Below are 19412 nucleotides of genomic sequence, written 5' to 3'. Positions count from 1 at the left end.
AGGCCCCACACTGTTAAACACCCAGGTCTGTGAGAACTTAGAGTGAGAACTCACTCATCACCAAGGGGATGGCACCAAGTAATTCATGAGGGATCCGCCCCCATGACCCAAACATCTCCCACCATGCCCTACCTCCAACATTGGGAATCCTGTTTCAACGTCAGATTTGGAAGGGATACACATTGAAACCATATCAGGCTCCCCCAGGATGGGGGTGGAATCTCTCCCATCAGACTGTGGGCCCTTCCAGGCAGGGACTACGTCAGCCACCTCATACAGGGACTCCCCAAGATGGGGAAACATGCTTGTCCCACAGCCAAGACCCTCCAAGGTTCATGACCTGCCAGTGGGTCCTGACACAGCCCAGGGCCTACACCACTGCCTGTCTGACTCCCCTGCTTCTCCTCTCCTCTCGCCCTGCCTCAGGGTTCACGGACACCTTCAACATGGACACCAGGAAGCCCCGGGTCATCCCTGGCTCCAGGACCGCCTTCTTTGGCTACACAGTGCAGCAGCACGACATCAGTGGCAATAAGTGGTGAGTGAGAGCGGCCGCCCACACCCAGCCCTGTACCATTCCACACCCAGCCCCCTCCATCCTGCCCCTGTGCCCTGTGGCTGCCCCACTGGCCCTCACATGGAGACTGACGTTTCCAGTGACTTGACTCTGTCCCAGCAGGTCAGAGGCTGCACAGGCTCTGCTCCTGACTATGAAAGCTTGAGTGTTCAATTTCTCAAGCCCTGTATCTTCTCATCTGTGAAATGGGAATGAACGAGCCCTCCTTCTCTGGGTTATGTGACAGCGGGGGTAGCAGGCACCTGGGGACCAATTGTTAGCCCCTGGTCATGTCTACCTGGAGAGCTGCTGGGGGTGTCTCTGAGAGGGTGGGTGTGAGTGTGCTCTCTAGCTGAAACCCAGGCAGCGATGGGGCAAAGGGGAGGGAGAGCCAGACCAAGTGGAGGGAGAGGGCGGGAAAGATCCCCAAGAGCCCTCCAGAGCAGGGGCAATCAGGAGGAAGAAAGGATTCACCTCCAATTTTAAAAATGACTTTATTTCAACATATTTTATCATCTAACTCACTCATTTCAAGTATCCAAGTCAATGATTTTTTTTTAAATGTACGATGTTGTGAGGCCATCACCACAAATCAGTTTTAGAATATTTTTATCACCCCAGTAAGATCTCTCACCACATTTACGGTTAGTCATCCTCCTCCCCACTTGGTTTTTAGCTGGCAGAAGGCTATCCTTCCTGGGATGGAAAGGGCCAGGACTCTGCATGGCCCTTTTAGAAGCCCTTGCATAGTCAAGAGACCACATGAGCACTCGTGATCAATGTTCTACACTGCCCTCTTCCCACTCTGGCCCCTGTCTACCCTCCCCAACCTCTCCCCCTTCTTGTGCTCCCCCCACCCCCTTACTTGTGTTCAATGCTCCAGCCACATGGCACAATCGCAGCATTGCTGTTTCCCCAGATCTTCTTCAAACATGCTCTTCCCTTCTGTGACGCCCTCTCCTGACTTCTCTGCTCACCCCACCACCATCTGGCTAATTCTCTCATATTCTTTTTGATTTTTGTGAAGAAATATCTTACTTATTATCTTTCTACCGAGGTATAACATACATACAATAAAGTATAGGCATCTTGAGTGTGCGGCTTAATGAACTTCCATGATATACACCTATGTAATCACCTCCCAGAGATATATCCACCATTTCCACCTTCCCAGAAGGTGGTGCCCACTCACCCCCGCCCCAGCCAGTGCCCCTCCAGGGGCCCACTATGCTGACTCCTATCTCCATAGATTAGTTTTGAACTTCATAGAGGAGAAATCATGCAATAGGTGCTCATTTGTATCTGACCTCTCACTCAACATTACGCATGTGAGGTTTAACCTGTTGTTAAGTGAACCATACTTCATGCTTCCATTGATGAGCAGTATTCCATTGTATTAATCTACAACAATGTATTTGAGTTTAGTGTTCATTTTACTGTATTTGGATTGTTTCCATTTTGGGCTATTTCAAATAACGCTGCTATTCGCATTCATGTACGTGTCTTTTGATGGGCATATGTACTCACTTTTATTGGGTTTTTACTCCGGGATAGAATTGCTGAGTTAAAGGGTAGTTATGTTTAACTTTTTAGTAGGACCTGCCAGGCATTTGTTTCAAAGTGGTTTACCAGTTTAAACTCTCTCTAGTAAAACAAGAGCCTTCTGGTTGTGACATGTCTTCACTAACACATGACATTATCAGTCATTTTAATTTTAGTCATTCTAGTTGTGTGTGGTGGTATCTCATGGTGGGTTTAATTTGCATTTCTCTATTTACTAATGATGTTGACCAACTTTTCATAAATTTAATGGCCATTTTTGTATCCCCTTTTGTGAAATGCTGTATCAGGTCTTTTGCCCATTGTAAAAATTGTGTTGTGTGTCTTTTTCTTACTGATTAAAGGACTTTTATATATATAAAATATATATTATAAATAAATATATAATATTATAATATATATAATATATATTATAGGTTAATATATAATATATAATATATTATATATTATATAATATATAATATATTATATATTATATAATATATAATATATTATATATTATATGATTTACAATATATATTACATATATTATATATTATATAATTATTACATATATAATAATATATATAATAAATATTATAATATATATTATATAATAATATATTATATTATATATAATTATTATATAATATATAATATATTATAATATACATAATATATAATATATAATATATTATAATATACATAATATATATTATAATATATAATAATATAATATATATTATATTATATTATTATATATAATATAATATAATATATATCATATATTATATATTATATATTATATTTTATATATAATATATAATATATATTATATTTTATAATATATATAATAATATATAATATATATTACATTTTATAATATATATAATATATATTATATATTATATATTATATTTTATAATATATATAATAATATATAATATATATTATATATTATATTTTATAATATATATAATATATATAATATATATTATATATTATATTTTATAATATATATAATATATATTATATATATTATATATTATATTTTATAATATATATAATAATATATAATATATATTATATATTATATTTTCTAATATATATAATAATATATAATATAATATATTATATTTTCTAATATATATAATAATATATAATATATATTATATATTATATTTTATAATATATATAATATATGATATATAATATATATTATATTTTATAATATATATAATAATATATAATATATATTATATATTATATTTTATAATATATATAATAATATATTATATATTATATATTATATTTTATAATATATATAATAATATATAATACATATTATATATTATATTTTATAATATATAATAATATATAATATATTATATATTATATTTTATAATATATAATATATTATATATTATATTTTATAATATATAATATATTATATATTATATTTTATAATATATATAATAATATATAATATATTATATATTATATTTTATAATATATATAATAATATATAATACATATTATATATTATATTTTATAATATATATAATAATATATATTATATATTATATATTATATTTTATAATATATATAATAATATATATTATATATTATATATTATATATTATATTTTATAATATATATAATAATATATATTATATTTTATATTTTATAATATATATAATAATATATATTATATATTATCTATTATATTTCATAATATATAAAATAATATATAATATATATTATATATTATATATTATAATATATAATAATATATAATATATAATATATTATATTTTATAATATATATTATAATATATAATATATTATATATTATATTTTATAATATATATTATAATATATAATATATATTATATATTATATTTTATAATATATATTATAATATATAATATATTATATATTACATTTTATAATATATATTATAATATATAATATATATTATATATTACATTTTATAATATATATTATAATATATAATATATATTATATATTACATTTTATAATATATATTATAATATATAATATATATTATATATTACATTTTATAATATATATTATAATATATAATATATATTATATATTACATTTTATAATATATATTATAATACATATAATAAATATATATTATATTGTATATTTATATATAATATAATTATAATATATATTATATATATAATATATATTATAATATATAATAAATATAATATTATATAATATATATTATATATTTTATTTATATATATATATATATATATATATATTCTGTATACACTTCCTTTGTGACATAGAAGCATTGCAGATATCTGTTCCCAGTCTATGGCTTGCCTTTTCATTCTCTAAATGGTATCTGGATAAACAGAAGTCCTTAACTTTAATAAAGTCTAATTTATCAATATTTTTTATGGTTAGTGCTTTTTGTGTGTCCCATTTAAGAAATCTTCACCTCTCCCCATATCATGAAGATATTCTTCTCTGTTTTCTTCTGGAAGTTTGATGTTTTTGCTTTGTCATTTAGGTCAATGATTCATCCCAAGTTAATGTTTGTGTAAGGTGTGAGATAAAGGTCAGAGGTTTTTGTTTTCTTTTTCTCATATGGATGGCCAGTTGATCTGGCACAATTTGTTAAAGACTATTTTCCCCATTGAATTCTAGTGACGTCTTTGTTGAAAATCGGGTGACCATAGATATATGGGCCTATTTCTTGACTCTATTTTATTCCATTTGTCTATTTATCTAAACTTGAGCAAACAAAAAGCTGCTTTGGTTACTGCAGCTTTAAAATAAGTCTCGAAGTCAGGTAGTGTGAATTCTCTATATTTGGTTTTCTCTTCTTTTTTATTTCAACTTTTATTTTAGATGCAGGGAGTACATGTGCAGATTTGTTACATGAGTATATCGCATTGTGTGGAGGTTTGGGGTACAAGTGATCCTGTCACCCAGGTAGTGAGCTACCCAATAGGTAGTTTTTCAACTCTTGTTCCCTTCTTCCCTCCCTCCCCACTCTAGTGGTCCTCAATGTCTATAGTTCCCATCTTGATGTCCATGTGTACCCAGTGTTTCGCTCTCACTTATAATAGTGAGAACACACCATATTAGGTTTTATGTTTCTGTGTTAATTTGCTTAGAATAATGGCATCCATGTTGCTGCAAAGGACATGATTTCTTTCTTTTTCATGGTTGTGTAGTATTCCGTGGTGTATATGAACCACAGTTTCTTTATCCAATCCACCATTAATGGGCACCTAGGTTGATTCCATGTCTTTGCTATTGTGAATAGTGCTGTGATAAAACATACAAGTGCATGTGTTTGTGGTAAATGATTTATCTTCCTTTGGGTAATATACCCAGTAATTGGGATTGCTGGGTCAAATAGTAATTCTATTTTTAGTTCTCTGAGAAATCTCCAAACTCTGAACTAATTACCATTCCCACCAACAGTGTATAAGCATTTCCTTTTCTCTACAGCCTTGCCAACAACTGTTACTCTGGGGCATTTTAATAATAGCCATTCTGACTGGTGTGAGATGATAGCTCACTGTGGCTTTCATCTGCATTTCTCTGATGGTTAGTGATGTGGAGTATTTTTCCACGTTTCTTGGCGGCTTGTTTGTCTTCTTTTAAGAAGTGTCTGTTCATGTCCTTTGCCCTCTTTTTAATGGGGTTGTTTTTCTTTGGCAAGATTGTTTTAGCTATGATAGATCCTTTATGTTTCCATATAAATTTTTAAGTCAGCTTGTCAATTTTCCTCCAACAAAATTTGCTGAGATTTTTATTGGAGTTATACTGAATTTATACGTTCAATTTTATGGATAAATTTAGGGGAAAATGAAATCTTAATAACATTTTTTCTAATCCACTAACATGTATATCCTACCATTTATTCAGTTTTTAAAAATTTCTCTCAGTAATGCTTTGAAATATTCAGTGTAAGTTTTACATATCTCTTATTGCATTAATAAAATATAAAATATATTTATATTTTATACTATTAAAAATAAACTATTATTTTATACTATTCATTTCATACTATGAATATAGTTATATTTATAGTTAATATAAATTATATCATAATATATATTTAATGTAAATATATTTTCATATTTGCATTTATGCTATTAGAAATAAAATATTTTTATTTCATTTTATACTATTCATTTTATACCATAAAAATATTTATACTTATATTTATATTATATTTAATATAAATCATATTATAATAAATATGTTAAAGTCTCCCATTATTAATGTGTGGGAGTCTAAGTCTCTTTGTAGGTCACTCAGGACTTGCTTTATGAATCTGGGTGCTCCTGTATTGGGTGCATATATATTTAGGATAGTTAGCTCTTCTTGTTGAATGGATGCCTTTACCATTATGTAATGGCCTTCTTTGTCTCTTTTGATCTTTGTTGGTTTAAAGTCTGTTTTATCAGAGAGGAGGATTTCAACCCCTGCTTTTTGTTGTTGTTGTTGTTGTTGTTTGCTTTCCGTTTACTTGGTAGATCTTCCTCCATCCCTTTATTTTGAGCCTATGTGCGTTTTTGCATGGGAAATGGGTCTCCTGAATAGAGCACACTGATGGGTCTTGACTCTTTATCCAATTTGCCAGGTTGTGTCTTTTAATTGGGGAATTTAGCCCATTTACATTTAAAGTTAAAACTGTTATGTGTGAATTTGATCCTGTCATTATGATGTTAGCTGGTTATGATGTTAGCTGGTTAATTGATGCAGTTTCTTCATAGCATCAATGGTCTTTACAATTTGGCATGTTTTTGCAGTGGCTGGTACCAGTTGTTTCTTTCCACATTTAGTGCTTCCTTCAGCAGCTCTTGTAAGGCGGGCCTGGTGGTGACAAAATCTCTCAGCATTTGCTTGTCTGTAAAGGATTTTGTTTCTCCTTCACTTATGAAGCTTAGTTTGGCTGGACATGAAATTCTGGGTTGAAAATTCTTTTCTTTAAGAATGTTGAATATTGGCCCCCACACTCTTCTGGCTTGTAAGGTTTCTGCCAAGAGACCGACTGTTAGTCTGATGGGCTTCCCTTTGTGGGTAACTCGACCTTTCTCTCTGGCTGCCTTAACATTTTTTCCTTCATTTCAACCTTGGTGAATCTGACAACTATGTGTCTTGGGGTTGCTCTTCTCGAGGAGTATCTTTGTGGTGTTCTCTGTATTTCCTGAATTTGAATGTTGGCCTGCCTTACTAGATTGGGAAAGTTCTCCTGGATTATATCCTGAAAACTGTTTTCCAACTTGGTTCCATTATCCCCATTACTTTCAGGTACACCAGTCAAACGTAGATTTGGTCTTTTCACATAGTCCCATATTTCTTGGAGGCTTTGTCTGTCTTTACTCTTTCTTCTCTAACCTTGTCTTCTCACTTTATTTCATTAATTTAATCTTCAATCACTGATACACTTGATCGAATCGGCTATTGAAGCTTGCACATGCATCACTAAGTTCTTGTGCCATGGTTTTCAGCTCCATCAGGTCATTTAAAGTCTTCTCTACACTGTTTATTCTAGTTAGCCTCTCATCTGACCTTTTTTCAAGGCTTTTAGCTTCCTTATGATGGGTTTGAACATGCTCCTGTAGCTCGGAGAAGTTTGTTATTGCCAACCTTCTGAAGCCTACTTCTGTCAACTCGTCAAAGTCATTCTCCATCCAGCTTTGTTCCATTGCTGGCGAGGATCTGTGATCCTTTGGAGGAGAAAAGGTGCTCTGACTTTTAGAATTTTCCGCTTTTCTGCTCTGGTTTCTCCCCATCTTTGTGGTTTTATCTACCTTTGGTCTTTGATGTTGGTGACCTACAGATGGGGTTTTGGTGTAGATGTCCTTTTTGTTGATGTGGATGCTATTCCTTTCTGTTTCTTAGTTTTCCTTCTAATAGTTGGGTCCCTCAGCTGCAGGTCTGTTGGAGTTTGCTGGAGGTCCACTCCAGACCCTGTTTGCCTGGATATCACCAGTGGAGGCTCAGTTGGATATGCAGAAATCACCCGTCTTCTGCATCGATCATGCTGGGAGCTGCAGACCGGAGCTGTTCCTATTCGGCCATCTTGGAATGGATCTCAACTTCTTAAAGATAATGGATTATTCAGATTTGCTACTCCTTCTTGTGTTAATTTTAGTAACTTGGGTTTTTCAAGTAATTTGTACATTTCATTCAAATTTTATCCACAAATATTCATATTAGCCTCCTATTATCTTTTCAATGTCTATAAGATCTATATATCCTCTTTTTCATTTCTCTTTTTGGTAATTTGTGTTGTCCCTCTTATTTTTTATCAGTCTTGCTATGGGCATATTAATTTTATTAATGTGTTCTACGATCAACTGTGGGCTTTATTGATTTTCTCTATTGAATCCCTGATTTCTCATTCATTGGTTTCTATTCTCATTTTAATTATTTCTTCCATTTTTTTATTTAATTTATCTTTTTCTAGCTTCTTACTTAAATTGTTGATTTCCTGACCCTTTTTCTTTTCTAAAATATACATATAAGGCTATATATTTCCTCTAACATTGCTTTAGCTGCATCCTACAAATTTTGATGTTTTCATTATCATTCAGGTTAAAATAATTTCTAATTCTCATCGTGATTTCTTCCTTGGACCATGGGTTATTTAGAAATGTGTTTTTTAATTTCCAAATATTTGGAGATTTTCTAGTTGTCTTTCTATTATATTTCTAATTCAATTCCATGGTGGTCAAGAGAGCTGCTGTATAATTTAAAATCTTAGATGTTTGTTGGCAATATTTTAAATTACTGATTCAATCTTACTGCTTGTTATTGGTCTGTTCAAAATTACTGTTTCTTACTGATTCAAGCTAGGATGGTTGTATGCCTCCAATAATTTATGTGTTTCCTCTAGATTTTCTAGTTTGTTTGCATAGATGTTCATAGTAGTCTTGAATGGTCTCTTATACCTCTGTGGTGTCAGTCGTAATATCTCCATTTTCATTTCTAACACAGCTTTACAATCTACTTGCAATTAGTATTTTACCACTTTCTAAGTAACACAATAACTTTAGAACAGTTTGATTCCAGTTCCCTGTCCTTTGTGTTATTTTTGTCATATATTTTACCTTTGCATATGTTATAAATTCCACAAGACATTATTGTTATTGTTGCTTTAAGTTGTTAATATTTATGTCTACTTATCCACATAGCTACCCTTTCTGGTGTTCTTCATCTCTTTTATATAATTCTGTGCTCTCATTTGAGATAATTTTCTTTCAGCCAAAGAACTCTACTTAGTATTTCTTGTGGTATAAGTCTGCTAACAAGAGTTCTTTCAGCCTTGGGAGTTGGGTTTTCTGTTTGTTTTTGTTCGTTTGTCTGAAAAGATCTTAATCTCACCTTAATTTTTGAAGTATTTCTTATCTAGTTTTTCTTTTAGCACTTTAAAATGTCATTCCATTGTCTATTGGCTTTACAGTTTCTGTTGAGATGTCAACCATCAGTTTTATCATTCTTTTGAATGTAATATGTCATTTTCTTGTGGTTGCTTTCTTATTTGCCTTTAATGTCAGCAGTTTGACTATGATGTATCTAAATGTAGTTTTGTTGTATTTGTTCTGCATAGGGTTTCCACAGCTTCTTGAATCTGCATTGATACTTTTAATTAGATTTGGAAAATTCTCTACCTTCATTTTTAAAAATATAACTTTTGTCCCATTTCTTCTCTCCTTTTCTTTCTAAACTTGAATTGTGTGTATGTTAGGCCTTCTCGCCATATTTCTCATATTTCTGTTCAGTTTTTTATTCCATTTTTCTCTTGCTGTGCTACAATTTAGATATCCTCTATTCATCTGTCTTCAGGGTCACTAATCCAGCTTTCTGCTGTATCCATTGTGCAGCTAAACCCGTTCGATATACTCTTTATTACAGATATTTTATTTTGCTCCTGAATGTCCACTGGATTCTTTTTTTATAGATTCTAATTCTGTCACAATAATCTGTCTTGATCCCATTTGTCCATCTCTTGTTCTATTTTCTTTAACACATTAATTATAATTATTTTGAAGTCCTGGCTGGTTAACTCCAATATCTGGATCATCTCTGGTCTGCTTCTGGTGACTATTTTATCTCATGGTTATCCATTTTTTCCTGATTATTTATTCATTTTGTAAATACTGTGAATATTGTGGATGTTACAGTTTTGCCCTTATTCCTAGGATGTGGTCTTTACTCTTAGAGCATAGATTTTCTGGGGTCTCAAATGAAATCCCAGAGTATTCACTAAGGTCTCTCCTTTCTGACTGGGTATGAACCCCAACACCTTCCTCCCAGAATAGGAGGCAACCTCTAAAATCTCTGCTCCCATTGGCTGTTTTCTGATAGATTTTCCAGTGTATCATACTATGCATACACAGCTTAGGAGTCAGCCAAGAACCTGAGGGAAACTTTCAACAGAGCTTTTGAGACTCTTTTCCTGTTGTTCTCTCCTTTCTGGTACGCTGCCCTTCCCAAATCCTAGTCATCTTTGCAGCCCCAACTCCAATCCCTATTTCCTCCATCCAGCAAGACTGCTACTCTCTGCATCCATTTCCCTGTGCTTCAGCAAAGAAAATGCCCTCAGAGGAAAAGCTGGGGTGAACAGGGTTTCAGCTTCTGTATTTCCCTTCTTACAAGTATTGAGCTCTGCCTTGATTGCTGTCCAGTGCCTGAAAATAGTTGTTTTAGATATTTTGTGCTGTTTACATAGTTGTTTATGGCTAGAATTGAAAGCCCTCTTTCATATTCTTTTTATCAACTTAGATATCACTTCCTCTGAGAAACTTTCTCTGACTATCCCTTCCCATCACTACATAAGCTGCCCCCATAGAATTCTGTGTTTCTCTTTTCATAGCACTTATCAAATTGAATAGTAATTGCCTGTATCATTATCTTTCTTCCTGAAATCAGCGGTATAATTCCTGGTGTTTAGTAGGTGCTCAAAGAACTTACTTTGACAGACTGAATTAAGGATTTGAGCCTCTTTCAACCAGCCCAGACATAAGATGCATGACATCCATATTGTTTACATGGTATGAAAGGTTAAAGATTAAGTTGAACTGACTTTTCCAAGACAGAATTTATTTTGACCAATATTTGTTTATTAGGCATCTGTTAATGAATTTTACTAGACTCGGCAAAATATTGGTATGAGTAAAACGTGGTTTCACTCTCAAATAAGTCACAGACCAGTTAGGGAGGCAACATTAATACCCTTGAAATAATTTAAAACCAATGCAAGTCAAATATGACCTGGTATTAATTATATGCATCTTTGAGGCTACTTTCTCCATGAAGGCTTTCTGAATCCTTTTCCTAGCCTAAAATGACCTTACCCTCCCCAAGCCTTTTCTCTGATAACACATATCACTTCCCACTTTTTGTTGGAGTCACTGAGGCCCATGGCCCATCTCCCCTGTTGGACACCAGTTTCATCTCCCTGCAGCCCAAGAGCAGCCAACACAGCATCATCTTCACAGCAGAAACCCAGCCAGACTCTGAAAGGAGAAATCACTGTGCCTGGGGTCTCTGGAAATGCTCCATGGAAGAGGGCAGTTGAACATGATCTTGGAGGTTGGGCATAGAAGAGCAGAAAGATATGACAGAACCAACTCCTGGTAGCTTTTGCTGATCTGAGTGCAGCCTGGAGCATTGTGGGAGAGAAATTGTGCCCCAGGTGGGCAGGGTCCCACCCATTGCAGCCACTGGACCTGAGCATGTTACTGCCACAGCTGAGCTGAGAGAAACAGAGAGGGTGGCCTTGGGGACCCCGAGAGCTGAGCCCCCTCCAGAATGGACAGGAGCACACTGGGCCTTTCTAGAATCTCTGTTCCCACTTGTGTGGATCCCACCACAAATCCTACTTGGCTTTCCCCTCCCTGCTTCCTCTTCTGGCCCCATCTTCTCTGTCGTATGGGCAGCATTCCAAGAATTTGATTCAGACCTAGGACCCTATGGGTGTTGATCCTAGAAAGGAGAGGTTGATGCCAGTGTCATTTAGGAGACATTGGCTGACTATTAAGCATGACCCCAGTGGGATGTATTGATTCAGCTCTGTGCCAGGGTGAACCTCAAAGGAAGGACAGGAGCAAAGGTTTGAAGTGCGAAGCCTCTGCCACGTGGAAGAAGAACCTTGGGAGAACCTCTGCCAACCTTCCCGAACCTCTATTTGCCCATGTGTAAAATAGGAATGAGCATACCTGTCCCAGGGAGCTAGGCAGGATCAAAGAATACCCAAAACATGATTATATTTTGTAATCAGTAAAACAGGAAACGAGGATTGAGTCACTGCAGGCCACTGCTGACTTGATTGAGAGGCTCCCTCTGACCCAGGCTCTTCCTGCCTCTGTGGTATGGACCTGGCTTCCGACACCTCAGGCAGAGCTTGCGTGCCTTGGTCTGCATCTCCTGGGGCTGTGGGGGAGGCCAGGAAGCTGCATGTTTGAAAGAGTTTCCCAGGGGACTCTAGCAGGGAGACTGTAACCCCCCAAGGATCGCTGTTTCCACTGAGCATGTAAGACAGATTCCAGTGAGAAAGAACATCACTCCCCAGCCCCAGCCCCCAAATCCAGGTCCCAGCATTGCCCCCAGGGAAGAACCCACCGCTGACTCCCACCTCAGGCACCAGTGAGATATGCCCCGTTTACCAGCCGTAAGCCTCCTTGAACGTCAAGGGCCTGCAGTAAACAGTTGGAGGATAAGAGGACAGACCTGGTGGGGCAGTCACTTTATTTTCTTAACATTTCTCCTTCTTCCCACCTCACTCACAACTCAGAGCTCAAACTCAGCAAAGCTGACCATACACCAACGCTTCAGACATCCTGAACAGTTTTCCACATCCCCTGGTTCTAGCAACAATAACAACACTCGCAGACACACAAAAAGGAAAGAGAAAACAAATTCCTCTTGGGCTGAGTGTTCTCTGCCCCTGCTTTTTAAGCCCTTGTGTATTTTCAGAGAAATTTAATCCACATGACTATTGCATTTACATTGAAATTATTAATTCAGTGGGTTTTAAGACCATTTGATGTCCCAGCAGCTCCAATGCAGGGCTTGCAGAGGGCCTCTCTGAGCCTTTGGTCCCCTGAAGCAGGAAGCCTCCTGGTGCTGAGAAAAAACAGAGCTGGGCCTCACAAGTATCCCATTTTTCACTGAAGCTCTCACCCCTGGAGAGAAGAGAAGCCTCAGCTCTCAGCAAGGCAGAACGTTTCTCCTCCTCTCCATGAGGGCGCCAGGGAGCAGAAGACTGCCAGTCCCCAGTGAGTTCCAAAAGGGGACTCTCTAGGGACATGGTGAGCTTTAAGAACAAGAGACCATGGTGAATTCCCTGGGTACAGGTGTACAGACAGGAGCAACTTGTAGGGGAAGTAGATTTGTCCCCATTTTACAGGTAAAGCAACTGAGACTCCAAATGATGACATAATTAATAAGTGTCAGAGGTAGAGGCAAGACTGGAGCCCAGATCTCTCTAGTCCCTCTGCCTCAGGGCAGGAGCCTGGTGAGCCCCAAGGGGACACAGAACAGAAGCAGCCTCTGCCCCAGGGCTGCCATGCTCCTCCCCAGACACGCTGCTGGCCCCATGAGAGCGAGGCTGTGGTGTCCACAGGGCCCAGCACTAAGTGTATTTGCATAAGTGGGTTGGTGGGAGATCAAGTGCTGCCCAACCTGGAACAGAAGGCGTATGTTCACAGAACCCCAATCTCAGATGAATCCCAAAGGAGGGACACACAAAAAGGATCTCAGGTGTTCATGGGAGGGAGAGTTAATTTCCAACAGCATGAGGCTGTGGGGGTGGAAGGAATTGAGTGCGGATTGTGAAGGAGGAGGCTTCCAGGTGGATAGGATTCCAATGTTCAGAGTAGACATGGGTGAGAGGAGTACAGCAGTTGGAGGGGACAGCATGGGAAAGAGTACAGAGATGGAGGGGACAGCATGGGAAAGAGTACAGAGATGGAAAAGAAGAAACTGTGTTTAGAGAAAGGACGCCATCCCATGTGGCTGGAGGAGAAGGTACAAAAAGCAGAGAAGTAAGGCCAAAAGCTGGGAGAGTGATGATCCTACCATGGAGTTCCTAAATAGCAGAGTGAAGAGACTGTACTTGGGAGGCAATAGGGAGCCACTGGAGGTTTTAGAGCAGGAGAGTGGCTCACCAGAGTTATAATTTTGGTGATCAATTTGGCTACCATGTGGAGGATGGAATCGAGGGAGAAGACCCTGGAGGTGAGGAGTCAAGTGGGAAGGCTGTAGAAGTCTAGGTGAGCAAAGAGGACGCTCAAGCTAAGGGGTGGGGGCTTGAGAAAGGGGCATGCTTTGTGAGCAGCAGTAATTCATTCATTCATTCCATTAATACTTCTTGAGTACCTGTAATAGGTTCTGGAAACTCAATGGTGAATAGAATTGCAAGGTCTCTGCTCTGATGGAGTTTTTCTTCTGGAGGGGCAAAAAGTATGATTAGTTTGTCCATCATCTGTCAGACAGTTATCTGTGCCATGGAAAAACATTAAGCAGGGTAAGTGGGCTTGGGAACAGTGGTTGAATTGAGGGCTCAACTTTATACAGGCTGTCTAGGATGCCGCCATGACAGGATGATAGTCATTAGAGACATGAGGGAAAGGAAGAATCTGAGAGAATCATGGTTATCTGAGAAGGAATTCCAGGCAGAAGGAATGACAAGTGCAAATGGCAAGTGAAGTAGGAGCATGCTTGAGATGTTCAAGGAACAGCAAGTGTGGCTGGAGTAGAGTGAGCTAGGGCAAGAGCAGAAGGAGGCAAGTTCAGAGATGCAAGAGGCTGCAGGATGATTGAGGACATATCTTGCTGACTAGGAAGATTGTGGTATCCTTTACACAAAAGCAAAATCCAGCAACAGGGTGCAGGCTTTGGAAGTTCAGGTGAGCTGAGCTTTGGACTCATTGGTTTGAAGGATCCAAGGGCCATCCAGGTGCAGGGGAGGGGGCCTTCAGCTTGGCAGGGAAATTAGGGCTGAGACCCACATGTGCATCAGGAGAGCTCCATTCAGCAGGGAGAAGGAAGCGGGGCTTGGGAAGAACGACAGACTGCAGAACGTCCATAGGTATGAGGAGGGAGAAGAAAGAGAAGGCGGAGAGAGAAGGGTCAGAGGAGGTGCTGTGTCCGGGGGCAGAAGAGGAGAGGATTGTGAGGAAGACGAAGGTGGGTGCAGCGTCGTAAGGACTTCCAGCTCTAGGAGGGAAAGCAGCAGCCAGGAGTGCCTCTCCTAGAAGCAGCTGAAGGGGCCGGGCTGGGCAGCTCACAGCACTGGGCAGCCTCTACCAGGACTGGAGCCCAGCGGATGTAAGGGAATGTTTATAATATACATTAACACACACAGAAAATCTCCAGTCTCTGCAAGGATTTACTGTCATGTGTGTCATGTGTAAAGAGTCTGGAATGAACTACTGTCCAGCAATGACTCTCAAACCTTAGCGTGCATCCCTGGAAGGCTTGCTAAATCGGATTGCTGGAACCCACCTCCAGAGTTTCTGATTCAGTAGGTCTGAGTGAGGCCTGGGAATGTGCTTTTCTAGAACTTCCCAGGTGGTGCTGGTGCTGCTGGTCTGGGAAGCGCACTCTGAGAACCACACACTTAGCGGTTGCCATTCCCAGTGTCTTCAGCTGGTGACAGCAGGCAGAGGCAGAATCACCGTGCAGATGCCTCCATCTGTGGGGCCAGGGAGAGCCCAGAGACAGCGGAGATGGGGCTGGAGGTGAAGTGGGGAGGACAGAAGGTGCTATTTTTGAGGCGATCTGCTCACACTTCATTCTTGTCATGCACCCAGAGGCCCCTTCCCTCTCTCCCTCTTATCCTTTCCCCTAACTTCTTCTACTTTTCCACCCCTGTTCCTTCACTTTGCCAGATTTCTCACCTTACTTTCTCATCTTTTCTCCTCATTCTCCTCCCTTTCCCCCTCATCCCCTCCTCCCCCATCCCTTCTCGTTCTTCCTTTCCCTCTTTACTCCCTCGCCTGAGTCTCTGATAGACATGGGTGAGATAGGGGGTGAGGGGCGGCCAAGGCGAAGGGAGGCTGCCCTGTCCCACCTCTCCCTGCTTCTCTCAGCAGCTGCCAGTGTCTTTAGTCTCATCAGCCTGTCTTGTACCCACGAGAGGAGGGAAGGAGAAAGAGCCCCATCTAGGCTCCCAGCACCCACCTGCAGCAGTGGGCCTGCAGACTCCCAAGGCTGGGCAAGGAGGGTGTGCACAGAGAAGGGTACAAGAGCAGCCAGAGGGAGGGTCCCTGGACCAGGAGAAAAAGGAGAAAGGGGATCCTGGTGGAGCAGGAGAGAAAGGAAGTTGGGAGACGGGCTGCCCCCTGCAGAACTGACTGGAGCCTCAGTTTCCTGAATCCTGGGGTGTCCTAATGGGAAATAGAAGCTTCTCTTCGGAAAAAGGGAGCATTTTAAGCCTCACTCTCATCGCCCTTAGCCATGGAGGGACAGACATGGTGGCCTGACTCCCCAGAGTCACAAAGGGTCCTGGGCAGCCTTCCCACCTCTTTGAAGGATCCTCTGGGATTATTTTGCAGCAACTTAACTCTGCACTGTGTGGCCAGACATGGAAAGGGCTGTGGAATTGGGTGTCCTGAGGATGGACTGCGAGGCAGTAGGGAGGGAGACCCAGCAGCTTGCCTGGCTTAGAAGCAAATCATCCACCATGGCCAAGTGCAGATCCTGCCAACACCCACCATCACCACTACCACTACCACCCCCAAAGCTTGGCATGACACAGCAGATGGGCAGCCATGGCCCCTGAAGTGGACCAGGGCTGGAATGGACCTACCTGGCATAGGTTGATCAGGTTAATACCCATCTCTCCTTGGGGACCTCTCTATAGATACAGTGTCTTCTACTTGTGGAGACTCCAGGCAGAGGGGAGAGCCCCATAACCTGAAGACAGGGCCACCATTCCCATGATCTTCAGAAGACCCCAATTCTCAGAGATGATGGTGGGCTGGAGAGGGACAGAATGGCTGGAGACAGGCCCAGGAGGCGCAGGTGGAACACTCAGGCCTGTGGGTGGGGTTGGCCTTTAGGGCTGCTCCGTCAGCTGCAGCTCTTCCCCAGGCCTGGGAGGGGTCTGAGAAATCATTTGCCCCAGCCTCATGATTTTACAGATGGGGGCACTGAGGCCCAGAGGTAGAAAGAGACCAGACCAAGGTCACACAGCAAGTCAGTTTGAGGGATGGGACTGAAACCTAGTCTCCCAGCCCCCAGCCCAGAGTTGCTTCTATTTCTGCAGCATTTCCACCGGGAATAACAAGCACTTAGGCGAAAACTACCCAAGGGTCAGTTCACCCACCATCACAGATCTCATGTCTCAAGACTTTGTAGATGATATTTACCCAAACTAAATTCTAGTTGGGCTAAGGCATCCATCCTTTTACAGTGGGTTTAGGTACTGACCTTCCCAGATAACAAATTTGCATTTTCACTAGGGTCTTCCATGTCTAAAACCAGAGGCCAACTATGGTGGAATTTGGGTTGACTGCAAAGGCAATCCCTGAAGAGTAAATCCACAAAACCAGCCGTGGAGCCTAGGCCCAGGAGTGTTGCCCTCTGGCACTGCCACTTCCTCCTCTCCCAACCCAGAGGTTTCCCAGCTCCCATTGCAGTCCTTTCCCACAGGCATAGAGTGCTGTCTCGGGGCACACACAGGCCTTCTGCCTCAGCAGAGGCAGCAAAGGCATGTCCCAGTAGCTCCTCACTACAGGGAGAATCTAGGCTTCGAAATCACAGAACTGAGCTCCCTTCCCAGCTTGGCTACTTTCCAAGCAATGGAAACTCAAGCACATCACATCCACTTTCTGGATCACAGTTTCTTCATCTGTAAAATGGGTATGGTGATGTGAATCCCAAAGGGTTCTTATGAGGAAGAAATAGGAGATGGTGTTTAAGTGTCTACCATGGGGCAGAGGCTGAATGAGTGAGTTCCCTACACTGGCCTATGCCCTGGAGAAAGGGTATGGTGTCCAGGGACAGGTTTTGAGGAAAGGGCCTCTGGGGCTTGTTGTTTGAGCAGAAAGATGCATCTTACACAAGTCTGCTCTTTTTCATCAGTGACAGTGCTGGCTGCCAGGCCTGGGGCAGCCTTGGTTGTTGCTGTGGAAGCCTTTCTGAGGAACATCCTTTGCTGTTTTCCTGGCCTGGGCCCCCAGAATAGGCTCCCAACACCACAGCACATAAACGCTCTCCGCTATTTTCTCTTGGAACAAATAAAATCCGGCATCATGACTCATTCTGGTTAAAGGATAAGTCACTACAGAAGCGAAGCCCAGGATAGGATGAACCACCCAGTGCACGAGAGATAGAGGGAGAGAGAGAGAGGGAGAGAGGAAAAACTGTATTCGTGGGGAAACATTGGCCCAGGGCCCCAGGCCAAGCCACCCAGCAGACCTTGGCAGGCACACACAGACAAGAAGAAAATGAGCTGCAGAGGGCTGGGAGAGTGGAAATCCAGACATTCGTCCTCACTGGCAGGAGCTGGGGCATCTTCAGGCCCTCAAATGCACAAAGCAGCAGTGAGAATGACCAAGGAGAGCACAGCAGCCCCAGAACCAAGAGCGAAGTCTGGGGCACTGTGGATTTAGGATGTGGCCTGCAAACAGCTCCTAAGGTTCCTTGCATCTCTTGGGTGATTTTTTTTCCTCTTCTCTCCTTGCTTTTTCATTCTGTCTCCTTTTTCTTTTTTTTTTAATGCCAAACCACACAAGAAAGTCCCAGAAATTGAAGAGATGTCAGTGAGGGTCCAGGAAACTTCTGACACACACACAAACTGGTCAACCAGAGATGGAGCTAATCTCAGCTCCACCCTCTAAAGCCTCTAAGGCCAGTCCTCAGGGCCATAGAACGTCCTTAGTGCTGAACTCGGAAAGGCAGGAGTTCAGCCATTGCATGCTTTTAGAGGTAAGACGCACAATCTCGGTAGTGAAAATATTGAAAAGAAAGTCTCCTTGTTACTAACTTCCAAGAAAGAAAATAAATTTAACGTGGGCAGTTCAGGAAAGCCAGAGGGGTTTGCCAACTCAGCATCTTTGCCACCCGTCACTTCCCACTCCCCCACCAGCCTCCCCCTACAGCAGCCTGTGGGCTCCCCGCAACCTCCTTTCCATTTCTGCAGCCAACACCATTCGTTCTGCGATGCCAACACCCTTCCTAAGTCCAGTGAAGGAGAGGAAATGGGAGCTTTCCACATGAGGTGGAGAATAAACAAATGTTGAAATTCCCTGTATCTTGAGAGTGGCTTTCTATAATTTCATAGGGTTGAATTTTC

General features: G+C 40.0%; 1 protein-coding gene across 1 annotated transcript in view; it reads left to right on the top strand.

Annotated features, from left to right (window-relative positions):
* The window catches only part of ITGA11 (integrin subunit alpha 11), a 130083-nt gene that overhangs the window by 28533 nt on the left and 82138 nt on the right, over positions 1 to 19412 (top strand). Inside the window, exon 2 of the mRNA XM_510503.8 lies at positions 427 to 538. Coding sequence (XP_510503.3) covers positions 427 to 538 — 112 coding nt within the window. The remainder of the gene's footprint in view (positions 1 to 426; positions 539 to 19412) is intronic.

This window comes from Pan troglodytes, chromosome 16 (genome assembly GCF_028858775.2).
Source record: "Pan troglodytes isolate AG18354 chromosome 16, NHGRI_mPanTro3-v2.0_pri, whole genome shotgun sequence".
Taxonomy (NCBI): domain Eukaryota; kingdom Metazoa; phylum Chordata; class Mammalia; order Primates; family Hominidae; genus Pan; species Pan troglodytes.
Note: the sequence above shows the minus strand (reverse complement) of the source record. Positions and strands in the feature narration are given on the sequence as shown.